Raw genomic sequence first — 15,529 nt, 5'->3', positions numbered from 1 at the left:
AGATGAAGAGAATTGCTGAGGGACCGTTAACTGCATATAGCTAATGAAATTAGCCTTACTGGTAGAGTAGATGGATTAATTGTCCTTGAGAATGTATTCCCCAATTTGCACATTCTAAATTAGGTGATCATAAAAGAGTTATCAACCAGGCACAATGCTGTCTGGGCTCTGAGTCAACATTTGTACTTTTGGTTTATCTTTCTTTGTTGTAAGATGCTCTCCACAGCCCCCAGCATTTTCACAGCAGGAAGCAGAGGTGGTGTAGGGCAGAGAGGTTGTTCTGGGTTTCTCTCTCAGAAGCATCCCAGCATACTACTTTTACATGACATTGACCATGTCTGCATCACATTGCCCTGCTATTCATAAGGACAGATGCAAAGTATTTTATCTTCTAGGCTTCAGCAGTGGGATGCAGATAAGAAAGAAGGAGACTGGGAAATACTTTTGGATAGACAGCCGGCTTGTTCTTTCCAAATGGACAAATTAAAAAAGGACTGTTGAATATAAAAATTATAAAGACTTTTATGTTTAAGTTGGTTGATTACTTAGATTACTATCTGCATATACATGTACATACACACACACATGTGCACATACACCAAAAGAAAATACTTATCAAGGTACCAGTGTGTATGTGTGTACAATTCATATGTGATGAAAAATTGGAAATACATTATAATTTGGTATGTTAAGAATGATCATTCACTTTAAATCCTAAGAAGCTAGTTTTGTAAATGTTTGCATTTCATATGATAATTGAACATATTAGATGGCCTCCTGATACTATATTATGTGTTGTGTATATAGCTGTATATAGCCAGTGGCCTACCAGTTCGGAACTTACTATGTGGTGACTATTTTTATTTAGATGATATTTTGAAAATAATTAAAGATGAAGGATTTAAAATACTGATGCAGAGAGAAATAGTATTATCAGAAGACCAAGCAAAAACAGTATGCAAGGAATTTGAAAATGAAGACTATTTTGAGAAACTTATACAAAATATGACCAGGTAAAGCAGAATGCAGGTTTAAAAACCACTGTGCAATTTTGAAAAAAAAATTATTTACACCTTTTCTTAACCTTTCTTTTTTATTCAAGTTTGCAAATCTCTAAGTCGATAATAGGTTTCAAGTCTACTTCTTTGTCAGTCATACTCCTGTCTTGATTGTCTGCTCAACTGTCTGTCTTTTTAGTCTTTCTGGGATGTTATTGGAGCAATAGGAAAATCTAAGAACTTGCTAGAGTCCAGTTGAACTGAACAGCAGAAATCCAAAGTGTGCAACATCACCGAGTCCACACAGAGAACTGACTACTCTTTGGTTAGTGGGACTTGGCTTTTGGTTAGGGATTTGATAATCCTACAGACCACTAGTCTTAGGAAAGGAATGGGATACTAGAAATTTGTCAGGTTTCTAGAAGAGTAACTGAAAAAGCAGCCGAGGCACATAAATCAAATGGAGCATGGGAACCATGAGGGAGTTACTTTACAAGGACCAAGACCCTCTCTTCCCTTCCTTTCTCTGCTTCCAACCTCAAATAAATATGCTCTTGAAGGGCTATCAATGGAAATTAATTTTAGACACTTCATGGATTACTTTGACATGTTTTTAGTCAATTTAACAGCCTACACATATGTTATCTATCTATATGTTGTTATCTACTGAGCCATACTTTTATTGACTACTTTTTTCTTTTCTAACAGTGGTCCATCTCTTGCCCTTGTTTTATTGAGAGAGAATGGTTTGAAATACTGGAAAGAGTTACTGGGGCCAAAAACTATTGAAGAATCCATTGAACATTTTCCAGACAGGTAGGATTCATATCATGGGTCCCTAGCTCTTCCCACAGGATGCATTTTAATTTATTTATAGGTGTTGAGTCCTTTTCTCAGGAAAACTGCTTTTCCTGGGGAAGTGGTAGATTGTTTATGATAGAGGTTCTGTCCAATACTAGCTTGAAGATGCCCATGGTTTTGCAAGAAAAGGTTGTGGGATGCTTACATGGGGCTGGGGATGAAAAAGTGAATGCCCATCCAATGGGCTGCCTGTTGGGGGAAGTATCTACTCTACCCACTGTTTAGGAAAAATTCCTTTAGTAAAGGTTACAATCACAGGTGCAGTTTGTAGGCGTTTTAACTGAATGTAAGAGTTTAGAGACAATGACGACTAACTGAACTATATACTCTATAATTTGGTGGTAACATTTACGGAGTTGCTTTGTCAATGAATCTTAGAAGCAGTTCATTGTTTAGCACAGTACCTGGCACAAAGGAGATAGCCTCTCAATATTTTTTTATCTTAGTTGTTGGGTTGATAACATCTGGAGGATGGAAATGTTGTCCCCTGCCACTCCACACTTGACGTGTAATTGAAGGAAAACAACAGAGTTGCAGTTTGCTTGAATTCTTCATGCTGACTTCAGGGTAGGATTCAATTCAGGGCAAGAAAGGCCTTTTTTGCCAGTGTGCAAGAATAAAGATCCTCCACAAGGCACGGCAAACTTGACCTACATATTAACACAATAAATAAGAGTATATATGAAACAACACTTACATAAAACTTGAAGTGCTTTCTTTTGGTAGTAGGATATACTTGAATCTTACTTGTCCTATATGGACACATTTGGTCATATTCATTTATCTCTTTTCTCCTGTGCTCCTGTAAAGGATAATATAGGTCAAACATTTTTCAAATAGTGTGATCAGAGTGCCACAGAGCCTTTTACTAAAATGCATAGGATGCAATGCACAGCTTCAGAGGCAGGAATTCCTATCAACACAAAGCCTATACACGGAGGCAAACCAGTCCAGACATCTAGTTCCAAGGGTAGAGGTTGTATCCCAGGACAGACACATTTTCTCTAGGCAAAGGCACTCAGTGATTGTTCCTTTTCTAACTCACTATTATGGTGAGAAATCCAGAAGTTCTTGACTATTATTTTTGTTTGGTCTCCCTTTCCTGTTTCCTTGACTATTCTCAGCTCTAACAGGCTACTTTGGAAATAACTTTCAACAGAATTCTGATGCTCTCCTACATTTCGCTAACGGATTTCCTCTGTATTACTTTGTCTGATACATAGTCACATGCATAAAAGAGAAACACAACAACCCCTTCTTCTTACCTCTGATTCCCTCTATCCCATCTCTCCCCATTCCTACACATTCTCTTTCAAATAATCATGGTTGGATGTGAGGGCGATCTGGCTGCGACATCTGTCACCCCATTGATTGCCAGGGTTGATTCGGCTGATCTGGCTGGCTAGGCGGGTGTCCCCTTCCTCCCTCACCGCTCCATGTGCGTCCCTCCCGAAGCTGCGCGCTCGGTCGAAGAGGACGACCATCCCCGATAGAGGAGGACCGTTCTTCGGTCAAGGGTATACGAGTAGCTGCGCTCCCCTGCTAGAACCTCCAAACAAGCTCTCAAATAATCATGGTTAATGCCCAACAGAGGGGCTGGTTGTAGTGCTCTCAATTCAATATAATCAGTGCTACTACTGGCTTAGACTTTTTTGCCATTCATTGTGCAAATTCCCTACTCAGGCTCCAAGGGACATGAAAGGGAAGTATCTACAAATTCAAGGTGTGGGAAAAGCCAACAGCTGATTAGTAAGGTGAAGTGGGATGGGGCAAAAAGAAAATCTGAATGGGTCACTGAAACCAGAAAGGCAATAAGGTCTTGAAGAAAGCCAAGTTTCCAAGGATGTAAATAAGATGTACATTCTTCTGAGCAGGAATAAACATTATTCAGCATAGCTGGATTTTTTGGGTTGACTGCCCAGGACTGAATTTAAAGGACAGAAGTCAAAATGGGCAGAGACCATCTCCTCTACTGAAATATGCATTGGTGAATAAAGAAACAGATAAAAATGACAACTGGCAAAACACCCAGGCACAACAATTGATTTATAAGATCCATAATTTTCTACGGGAAAGGAAGTAGAAGCAGAATGGTTTGACCCAATACAGATTGTTCACCTCTGCCTCTTTCCACAAAACCACCCTGTGTGCTTTTCTTTTATTGCTGTGCTTGCTCATTGAATGGGTTCCATTATGGTATCTCCTAGATTCAGTGTTCACAGTTTCTTGTCTTTGGTAGAGAGTCACATATCATCTAGCACTTGATAATATTGAATGGTGAAGGCAGGGGAAGAGCTATTTAATGAAAGCTCAATTGTACCATATTGTTTCAAATACAACATTTGATTGCATCCTCAAAATCACCTCTGAAGCAGATTTTGTTCAACTAACTGAAGAGAATTTTAATCATTGCCCAATAACATATAACTAGCAAATAGTACAGTCAGGATTCTAGTCTGGGGTTTTTGACTAAGCAGAGTATCCATTCCTTCTTTTGGTTATCTGTCAGTATCCATTATCCCAATGATCCAAATGTTCACATCCTTTATTCCTAATGACTTCTACCTCCTTGAAAGGTAGTTGCATATCCCAAGCCACTGTGTAATTACTTCCCTTTGCATAGTACTAGATCTAGAATGAGTTTCTGTTTCTTGAAATTTTTTGAGCAATCTATATAAAATGTTATATTAGGTGGTTCTATTGTGTTGTAATAGTTTTTTTTCTAACTTGACTTGTTTTTCAAAGTTTATGTGCACAGTTTGCAAAGGAAAGTTTGCCTGTCAGCCAGTTATATGGAAGTGATTCAACAGAGATTGCTGAAAGGGATATAGAGCTTTTCTTTCCTCCTCAGAACACTTTAGCAATAATTAAGCCTCATGTAACACTCGAACAAAGAGGTAAATATTTTAAACTAAGAGCAAATTATACATTTTCCTCTAAAATTTTGTGAAAAATTTGAAATTATAGAAAAATTAAAAGAAAATACAACAGATATGTGTATCCTTTCATTTAGATCCAGTAGTTCACTTTGGTATGTTTACATGTGTGCTTTATTGCAATCTTTCTGTCTGTCTCTCCCTCTCATTCTTAACTCTTTGTCTTTCTTGTAATCAGAATGATATTGAGATATTGAGTGTAGCTCAGTAGTAGACCATGAGCTTAGTGTGTGTGAGCCCTTAGTTCAATCACTACAAAAAACAAGACATTGAATTTTGCTAAAGTCCATTTCAGAGTTGATGTGAATTATGGTTTTTCTCTCCATCAACATATTTATATGGAAAATCATATTAGATTATCATTAATAGTGAGCTATCTTTCCATTCTTGTATAAACTAGTCATGATGCATTTTAAAATATGCTTTTGGGTTTTATTTGCTCATATTTCATTTAGGATTTCTTCCCTCCTTCTCTTCCTCCCTTCCCTCCCTTCTTTCTTTCCTTTCTACCATAAGCTCTCAAGATCTCAATTGGTCCACCTTTGCCTCCAGAATGAAGTTCTCAGAATTTAGACTGTGGGTGAGATCTTGATAAGATTTGCTTTGTTTAATTCCTTCAGTGGTGCTTTGCCTCTTCAGAGAGAGGAGTTCGTCTGAGCTCTTCCCTTCAATACAGTTCTAGCAAGAAATTTTTGGGCATTTGGAGCATAAAGGTGAAAATATGTCTTCATTCTTAGTGTGCTAGCAGATCTTTTCTGTTTCCCTTTGATAGTTCTGAGTGTGTCAGGTTAGCCTCTGGAAAGGTAGATCTTGGATTGAATATCCACATTAACATCCTAAAGTTCTCAGTGTCAGTCTAATTTAGTTTAGCACAGTTCTGGTTTTTAAACCACAGTATGCAAGTAAAATGATTTTCCTCTGTTATTTCAATCTACTTGAACATGGTACAAAAGTGGAACAATCGCAATTACTGAATGTTTGTTTTCTCTAGAGGAGATCATGAAACTCATTAAGGATGGGGGATTCGAAGTAAGCATGATGAAGGAGATGCTCCTAACTCCAGAGGAAGCAAACAAAATTTATTTTAAAATATCAGCAAAAGAGTTTTATAAAGACATATTGGAAGTATTATCTGAGTAAGTTTCTGATATGTAGCTGTTTGAATTATAAAAGTAGTAAATTTTCATTTTAGACATTGTGGGAAAATCAGAAATTAATTAAAGCTTTCCATTTAATCTCACTCATGAAAATGCACCCTATTGACATTTGGGATTTATTTATTTTTCTAGTCCTTTCTTTTTTTGCTTGTGTTCCTCTTCTTCTTCCCTTCCTTCCTTCTTTCCCCTCTGTTTCTTTAGGTCTTCACATTAGATGTAGAAGCTGTCAAGGTTGAAAGTCCTGAATTGTGAGTAGTGAATTTGTGCCTGGAACTTCCTCATCTATAAAATAGGAAGAGAAATAGGACCTACTTCACAGGTTTGTTCTAAGTGCTAAGTAATTGATACACCAAAAGCACTTGGAAGAGTGTGTGTCATATATTAAGTGCTCAAGAAATGCTAGCTATCTTTATTAATATCTCTTTTTCTTTTACATGTCTACATACCCTATCAACTCTTAATGTATACATAATAGATGTATGTAGCTATGTAAATATTATAACACCAAATATGCCGCTTTGAAACTTTCTTTTTCCACATTATGAATCTGTTCCAGGCAACATATACCTTTATAGGCATTGCATAAGAAACATTTGTTGTTTACTTAATTCCAAGCCTCCTGCCATCTATTTGCACTTTATCTCATTTGACCCTTAGAATAACAATGTGAGTACTTGTTACCAGAATTTCCACTTGGTTATGAAGGAAGAGAGGCCCAGGGCTGGAATTTGTCCACAAGCACAAAACTGGTGTTTGGCTGGGCTCTGAACCCAGGGAATCTATGCTCTTAAGTGCTGCTTTTCAGAATTCCATTTCTACAGAGTTCATAATTATTTTGAACATCCATACCTATTCACTTTGAGTTAAAATTTTTGGGCATAATACACACACATTGATTAAGACATCTGTTTACATGTGCATCATCCCTTTGTGACCCCTGACCATGTGTTAATGAGTCTAGAATGGCAATATAGAGTTAAAACAAAAGACTGGCCAGTATATAAGCAGTAGCTAAATACAAGCAAGAAGCAGAAGCCAAGGGATGTTGAGTAACTGCATCAAGACAGCTTAGAAAACTAAATTTTAAACTCTGCTGTAGGTAGCATTCCCTGGGAAGCAGAGTTTAGGAATCAGACTATTTATTGCAGGTACTTACAGAAGGGAAGAGAAAGAAACAGGATGGAATGGAGGGAGAAGTCAAGGCCTAACCCCAGCCTCTGCTGACTACAGCTGGACTGGCCCATCTGAGTTGTTCTGTGTTAGGCTTAGATGGCCAAGACTCCAAACCCTTGCACTGGCCAGTCACTGGATGTTATCCACCTTGTGAATGAGGTTGGCCTGATTAAGGTGGCTTTGTAGTGGAAGCAATCCCCCAGGGGGCCAGAAGCTGATGAGCCGGTCCTTGAAGCCACAAGTCCTGGGTCCATGATAATGTCTATATGGTCTCCAAAATACCAAGGGTGAGAATCCATTGACATATATTCTCCAGAAATAAACTAGAGCACTCATCTAGCACACACACAATCACATTCATTTGACAATGAATGAAGGGTTTCCCAGATGGACCAGATAAATCCTGTCTTTCATTATGTGTGTAGTCTGGGCTGTTGCAAGTAGCCTGCCTTCTTAAAGCATTGTTATTTGCAGGGGCCCCTCTCTGGTCATGGTGCTGACCAAGTGGAATGCTGTTGCAGAGTGGAGACTAATGATGGGCCCAGTAGACCCAGAAGAAGCAAAAGTACTGTTGCCAGACTCCATTCGAGCCAAATTTGGAAAAAATATTTTGAAAAATGCTATTCATGGAGCATCTAATATCCAAGATGCAATAGAGAGCATTGATAAAGTATTTGAAGCAGATGTTCCTGAGAATCCAGAGTACAATGAGAGTATGTAATATGAAATATATACGTCTGTAATTATTATTTTCTTTTCTTTGCTTATTGCAGATACTGAGCCTAGAGCAAGCCTGTTCTGGAAAGATCAGAACCTTTCCCACATTCTCTAGCATGCTAGCATCCTCAAAGCCAATCCTTGCCATTCCAGTGACTTGGCAATTACAGTTACACATAGCTAGGCCTACATTCAGGCTGCAGTGGGAGGAGCGAAGCCCCCCTGAGTTTGTAAGCTTTGTTCTCCTGCTGTTTGTGTCCTCTGCCGTGACACAAAGAATCTCCTGCAGTCCCTGTCCTTGACTCCCCTCCAATGTCTCATTCAGCAGCCTGTATTTGGGAAGATAGAACATACTTGCTACTTATGTGATACAATAGAATATTAAAAATGGAGAAAATATTTTTCCATTGGTGAAGAAGTACTTTTGGGTAGAGGTAGTTACCTAATGTGTATATATGTTAAGTCTCCTTGTTTATCTGAGAGTATGCAGCAGAGATGGAGTGGGAGGTAGAAGACTTTCCCAATAAAACCTGCTTTCTTCTTTATTTTTAAGGAGCAGAATCATAAAGTCCACCATATAGCTCTGGCAGCTGACATGTCAATGACTGTATGTCCTCTTGCTGTGTGGAGTGCTGTCCTGATTTTCATAGTCCAAATTGAGACTCAGTCTTCACAGAAAACTGAGAAAGTGAAATGCAGAAAGCACTCCACACCCAATAAGTTTCCTCAGGAAGATGAGAGCATATTGTTCCCTTAATATTGTCACTTAGGTTATTTTTTATCCAGCATTAGAACATGAATCAAATTGTATCTGTAGAAAACATCAGTGAGTTCTGTGGAGGTATATCTTCTTCCATAAGTGTGACTCACAGAGCAAGGCATGATAGGAAAGCCCACGAACATTCATGTTAGAAAATGTGTATTGTATAGCTGACATGATTTGTGAGCTCTTGGTTAATACAAAACTGGTTGAATGAAGCTTGTTGTCTCTAAGAAAATGTAATTCTAATGGAATGACAAGTGATGAATGATTAGTGGGGCTGGGGGTTCTCAGTCAAGCTACGTTGTGTTTGTAACTTCTGTTAGCAATGAGTCTCTCTCTTAACACTTCATATCCCTCCTTTTTATGGCAGGGGAAGCATTATCATTCATTGAGTGGATCTTTAGTTAGTGCAAAATTCTTTGATGAGTTCTGTTTCATGGGCAGAAGCTGGAGAAGGCAAAGAATGAAACAGATATTGAAAAATGGATAGGATTTTCAAAGTCAGAGATAAGGAGGCAAGAAAGAGAATTCAGTTTTAAAAGTTTCTAAACTGTCCACATATACATAAAACTCTTGTTTTACTTGGCTCTGTCTTATCACTCTGAGTGCTAGTGTTAGCCAAGAGTCATTTGTCCAGTTCTTCCTACATACCAAATACAGTTGTAGAGCTGGATATACACTGTCCCTGGGCTAAAGAAACGGGAGATAGAAAATGAGCACATCACCTAGGATAACTGAGGTAAGCATGAGTGCTTTGGGCAGATACATATAGGAGGTGGAGACAGAAGGAATGATATATAACTTTCCAGGCAGGAGTCATGGCAGTAATCACAGTGAAAGATTAGAGTAAGTTGGGCAATTTGGGAACAGTGAGTTTAGCATAGGTGGAATGATCAGATAATTCTTAGAAGACAATGGTCATCCTGAGGACTTTATGATTGACTACCACCCTACCTGAGGGGTTGGAAAAGATAAAGCTTCCTGACTTCAGTAACTGAGAAAATGATCTAACCATTCCCAGTCAGAGAATTCAGAAAAGAGAAGCAGGTTGAAGGAAATACCATGAGTTATGTTTTGGTCATGTTGGGCAGAAGATATATGAGCTGAAAATAAGTCAGATTTCCAGAGCAGTGGTGTTAAGACTCCAATGTAGTGATGTAATACAATGTACAATGTAGTGATGATAGACTAGGCAGCTCCAAGCTCCCAGTGATCAGAAGAAATACCCAGAAACTGTCAGAAACATTGAAGAAATAACTGGAAATTGTCAGAATTCTGGGAAATAAAGATTTACTGAAACCAGTAAAGATTGCTGAATCAAAGTAAGAACAACTTAAAATAGCATGAAAGCTTTGTGGAATTTTTACTTGATCTTATTCTACCACATTCTAAAATGGGAGCCTGCATTCCCTGTGTGACACCCTAACCTTGGTTCAAAATAGATAGAAAGGGTCTGTCTTGCTCACAAATTATTGTATTGATCTATTTTGACTTTCTGAACAAGGCATTCATGTCTATTTCATCTAACCTGACATCACTCAGGTGGAAAAGCAATGAGTATTGCTTGAAAATATTATATAGTGATAGAGAAATCCATGATTGTCTTGGGTCAAAGATTATAGTCAAGATGTATAAATGCCACCTGAAGTCAGGGAAGAAAAGTTATGGAGAAGTGTTTCAGAAATTAAAGCATTCAAAAGCAGTAGTACACACTGGGGAGTTTAGAAAGCTATGCACATACCCAGACAAGTTGTGTGTTCAGAAAAGACCTAAAAAGACACTAAACTTTTCCACCAGTTGACCTACAGAATCAATACAAGTAGAAAGTGAGGACAGAAGCAGAATTGTAAGTGACTTAAGTATTAAAGAAGTGTTTCAGCACAGAAACTATCAGTATATTTGGTGAGATGTTTTGTTGCTGTTGTTTTAAGCTGCTTTGAAGGAACTGTTAAAAAAAAATAAAACTTTCCAAACACAAAGTAAATCTTCAATAATTAAGAAAGCAACCCTTGGGAAAGGGAGAAAAATCTGATTTTAAAACCAAGTTTGTATTTTTCAAATTAGATTGCTATAAATTAAAAAATATTAATTGTAGATCCTAAGGTTACCACTAAGAAAATAACTGAAATAATTTCACAAAAGAAAAGAAAAGAATGGAGAAGGGAATCAAAATGTTATATTATCAAAAAATCAACTAAATTCCAAAATAGGCAGTAAGAGGAATAGAGGAAGAAAAAACACATAGGAGTTACAGAAAACAAATAGGTGACTAACAAAAGTTAGTCCCTCCTAATCAGTAATTAGGTCGAATATAAATGCAGCAAATTGTCCAATTTAAAGGTAGAGATTGGCAGAATGGATTAAAACACATGATTCATCTATGTGCCATCACAAAAGACTCATTTTAGATCCAAAGATACAAAAGGGTTGAAAGTAAAAAGCTGGAAAAGTAGGAAAAAGAAGGAAAGTAGTTCGAAATTATGGTTGTATTATTATCACAGAAATATGTTTTAAGACTAAAAGGTAACTATCCAATTCATAAAATCCATGATATAGCAGTTTTAAACACATATGCACATAACAGTAGGAAAAAAAAGGACTGTTCTACAATAATTGTTGGAGTCTTCAGTACCCTTATTTCAGTAATGTATAAAATAAAACAGACAAAGAAATAGAAAATGAGCGACAGTGTAGACCAATTAGACCCTAAAGAAATGTATGGGACACTTGATCTATCAAAGATAGAATACACATTCTTCTCAAGGACACATGGCACATTCTCTGGTATGTTAGGCCATTAAAAAAAAAAAAAAAAACTAAAGAAATTAAAAAATATTAAAGTCACATTAAGTATGAAACTAAAAATAACAGAAGGACACTAGAAAGCCCAAAAGGATGTGAAAATTAAGCAATGTACTCTAGTAACCAATGGATTAAAGAAATAATCACTAGAAAATACCTTAAGATAGATGAAAATGAAAACCCAACAGACCAAAACGTTAAGGGAACATAGTTCTAAAATGGAAATTTAGAGCTACAATGATTCTATTAAGAAAGAACAATCTCAAGTCAATAAACTAAAAGTATACTTTAAGGAACTAGGAAAAAAATAGAGCAAATTTAACCCAGACTTAGCAGGATGAAGGGAATAATGAAGTTTAATGTGGATATAGTGAAATAGAGGCTGGAAAAACAGAGAAAAGTCAGTGAAACAAAACTATGGTTCTTTAAAAAAGATCAAGAAAATTGCCAGGTGCCAAAGGCTCATGTCCTGTAATCCTAACTACTCAGGAGGCATAGCTTTTCTCAGTTTATCATTTCCTACTAAACTCCTTATCTCAACCCAATGCTATCCTCTCCTATAGTAAATTTCTTTTCAATTGCAAAATTTTAGCAGTTGCAGAGCCCTTTTCAATTGTAAATCCTCTGCCCTAGTAAGACAGGAAGCCTTGAGGCAATTCTGCTCTGTCCTCAATTACCTCTCAGATTAAAGCCCTTTGCTTAAAACATGAATATTGATCACAGCTCATACATGTAATTAAAATACTTGAGAGTCAGTATAAATGCCTGTGCAGAGTACCCCATGTTGTATGACAAGACCTTGTCAATCAAATCTGTCAATCACCCTAGCCCATCCTGAAAAGACCGCCCAGATTTTTCCTGACCTAGCCCTTTCCATTTATAAGGACCCTTTCAACAAAGACCAGGCACCAGAGACACCAGTGCTTCTATCGCTGGGTAGGGGGCACCACTGCTTTCTCTATAGTGACTTCCCTTTACTTTCAATAAACTTTACTACATTTCTAAGTCTTGCCCGGGTTCTTCTCATGTGGAATGCAAAGTGCCTAGGAGTCTTCTGTCCAGAGCCCTTAGAGACTGTCCATCCAGTAACAAAAGGATAGGGGTATGGCTCAAGTAGTAGAGTGCTTGACTATCATATGTGAGGCCCTAGGCTTAATCGCTGCTACCACAAAAAACAAAACAAAACAAAATGAACAAGCAAAAAAAGTCTACAAAAGCAACAAAACAGAATAGAAAAGAATAGAATAGAACAGAAATAGGCCCATGGAGTTACAGCCATCGACTTTTTTGATGAAGGAGCCAAAAACATACATTAGAGAAAAGACAGTCACTTCAACAAAAGGTATTGGGAAAACTGGATGTCCACATTTAGAAGACTGAAACTAAACTTCTGTCTCTCACCCTGTACAAAAATCAATTCAAGATGGATCAAAGATCGTAATGTAACACATGAAACTTTGAAAATACTGCAGAAGAAAAGGGGGGGAACACTTGAAGATATACAGGTATAGGCAATTTTCTAAATAATAATTGTTCAGGAAATAGGCAAGAATTGATAAATGATTACATCAAATTAAAAGTCTTCTGCACATCAAAGTAAACAATTATTAGAATAGACAGCCCACAGAATAGAAGAAAATCTTTACTAGTTTTTCATTGAATAAATGATTAATAGAATATACCAAAGTAATTCAATTAATAAATGAGCAAGTGAACTAAACAGACAGTTCTCAGAAAAAGTATAGATGGCTAGTAAATACATACATAAATACAATCTTAGCCATAGAGAAATGCAAATCAAACTACACTGAGATTCCTTCTCACTCTAGCCAGGAGAGCAATCATCAAGAAAACAAACAACAACAAATGCTGGCAAGGATGTGGGAAAAAAGAGCACTTATTTATAGTTGGGGAGAATATAAACTAGTATAATCACTATAGAAATCAGTATGAAGGTTGATCAAAAAACTAAAAATAGACCTACCTTATGACCTTGCTATACCACGTATGGGCATGTATCCAAAGAAATGTAAATCAGCATACAAAAGAAAGGCCTAGACACCCATGTTTATTGCAGCTCTGTTCATAATAGTCAAGCTTTGAAATCAGCATAGGTACCAAACAACCAAAGAAGGGATAAAGAGAATGGTAGATATACACAATTTAGTATTATTTAGCCATAATGAAGAATGAAATTATGTTCTTTGCAGGAAAATGGATGAACCTGGAGATCATCATGTTGAATGATATAAGCCAAGCTCAAAAAGCCATATATCACATGTTTTTTGCCTATAATGAAATCTAGACCTAATATGATGATGATGATGGGGAGCAATCAGCAAAAGACAGGGGGGGATGAAAGGTTACTGAAGGTGAAGAAGACTGAAGTATATTACATATGTGTTTGTGTATACATACATATTTATGAAGATTTCATTATGAAACCCACTAAATACTGGTTGAAACATGAGGAAGTTAAGGGAGGATAGTAGAGGGGGTGAACTTGTTCAAAGAAGGCATCTATGGAAATATCACAATGAAACCCTCCTGTATAATTAACAAAAATAAACAAATATATTTAAAAAAGAAGAACTCCTGAAAAAAATTGAAGAGGAAAGAGCACTTCTTAACTCATTCATGAGGCCAGCATTAGTCTAAAACAATCACTAGACAAAGAGCACTACAAAACTACTACAGAACAATATAACTACTGAATGTTGATATCAAAATTCACAACAACAAAAATACCAGCAAACTGAATGCAACAGCATATAAAAAGGACCATATACCATGAGCAAGTTATTTTTATCCAAGGAATACAAGGATGGTCCAATATTTGATAACCAATCAATGTAATACACCACATCAATAGAATGAAGGAAAAAAACAGATATGAACTCAGCTGATGCGGAAAAAAGCATTCCACAAAATCCAATGCCATATCATGATAAAATACCCAGTAAACTAAAAATATTAATGCCTCAACATGATAAATGCCCTTATGAAAACCCTGCAGCTAACATCACATGCAATGCTGAAAGATTGACAGCTTTCACTCTAAGATCAGAATCAATACATAGTACTTACTTTTGCCACTTCTTCTTAGCAGAGTATTAAAAGTTTTAATAGAGTAATTAGGAAAAAAGAAGAAACAACAGCATCTTACTAGAAAAGGAAAAACTAAAACTATTGGCAGATGATATGATCTTACCATACCCACAAACACACACAGCCAGTTAAGAGTTAATTCCACAAAGGTGTAGGTACAAAATCAACACACAAAAGTCACTTATGTTTCTATAAAGTAGTGATGAAAAATGTGAAGAGGAGTTTAAGAAAATAATTTATTTACCATATCATCAAAAAGAATAACATATTTATGAATAAGTTTAATCAAAGAGGTAGAAGAGTTGTACATTTAAAAACACAAAACAATGCTGGAAGAAACATAAGTAGGACATCAGTAAGTGCTCATAGAAAATAGTAGGAAAACCTATTATTGTTAGGTTGGCAGTACTACAAAAAGTGATCTGTTAGATTCAAAGCAATTCCTAACAAAATCCCAGTGACATATTTTTTTTCAGAAATGGAAAAAAAAAACTTTTTCAAAATGCATATAGAATTTCAAAGGACGAAGAATAACCAAAAGATTCTTGAGCTAGAAGAACAAAGTTGGAGTATTACCACTTCTGGATTTCAGAACTTACTGTAAAGTTATAGTAATCAAAATAAAAATGGTTTGTGTTGTCATAAGGACAAGCACATAACCCAATAGAGTAGAACTAAGAGACCATAAATAAACTCTCACCTCCATGATCAGTTGACATTTGACATGGGTATAAAATTATTCAATGAGAAGAGAATAGTCTCTTCAATAAATAATGCTGGGAGACTAGATATTCTCACTCAAAATAATGAGCTTGGACCCTTACAACATATACAAAAATTAACTCAATATGGATGAAGAATGTAAACTCAAGAAGCAAAACTATAAAAACATGGGGGGAAATCTGAAGGATGCTGCTGTTACACAGGTAACAAAAGAAAAAGTAGATAAATCAGACTTCATTAAAATTGAAAACCTTGTGCATCTATGGACACTATGAAAAGAGTAAAATCAAT

The 15,529-nt window shown here is 36.6% G+C and overlaps 1 protein-coding gene across 1 annotated transcript in view; it reads left to right on the top strand.

Moving 5' to 3' along the window:
- The window catches only part of Nme8 (NME/NM23 family member 8), a 58,187-nt gene extending 50,341 nt beyond the window's left edge, over positions 1–7,846 (top strand). Inside the window, exons 11-15 of the mRNA XM_020177945.2 lie at positions 869–1,013; positions 1,707–1,814; positions 4,605–4,756; positions 5,787–5,931; positions 7,600–7,846. Of these exons, the coding sequence (XP_020033534.2) occupies positions 869–1,013; positions 1,707–1,814; positions 4,605–4,756; positions 5,787–5,931; positions 7,600–7,846 (797 nt within the window). The remainder of the gene's footprint in view (positions 1–868; positions 1,014–1,706; positions 1,815–4,604; positions 4,757–5,786; positions 5,932–7,599) is intronic.
- The last annotated feature ends 7,683 nt before the right edge of the window (positions 7,847–15,529 follow it).

This window comes from Castor canadensis, chromosome 2 (genome assembly GCF_047511655.1).
Source record: "Castor canadensis chromosome 2, mCasCan1.hap1v2, whole genome shotgun sequence".
In the NCBI taxonomy this organism is placed as follows: Eukaryota; Metazoa; Chordata; class Mammalia; order Rodentia; family Castoridae; genus Castor; species Castor canadensis.
The sequence above is the reverse complement of the archived record's forward strand: the minus strand, read 5'-3'. Positions and strand labels throughout refer to the sequence as shown.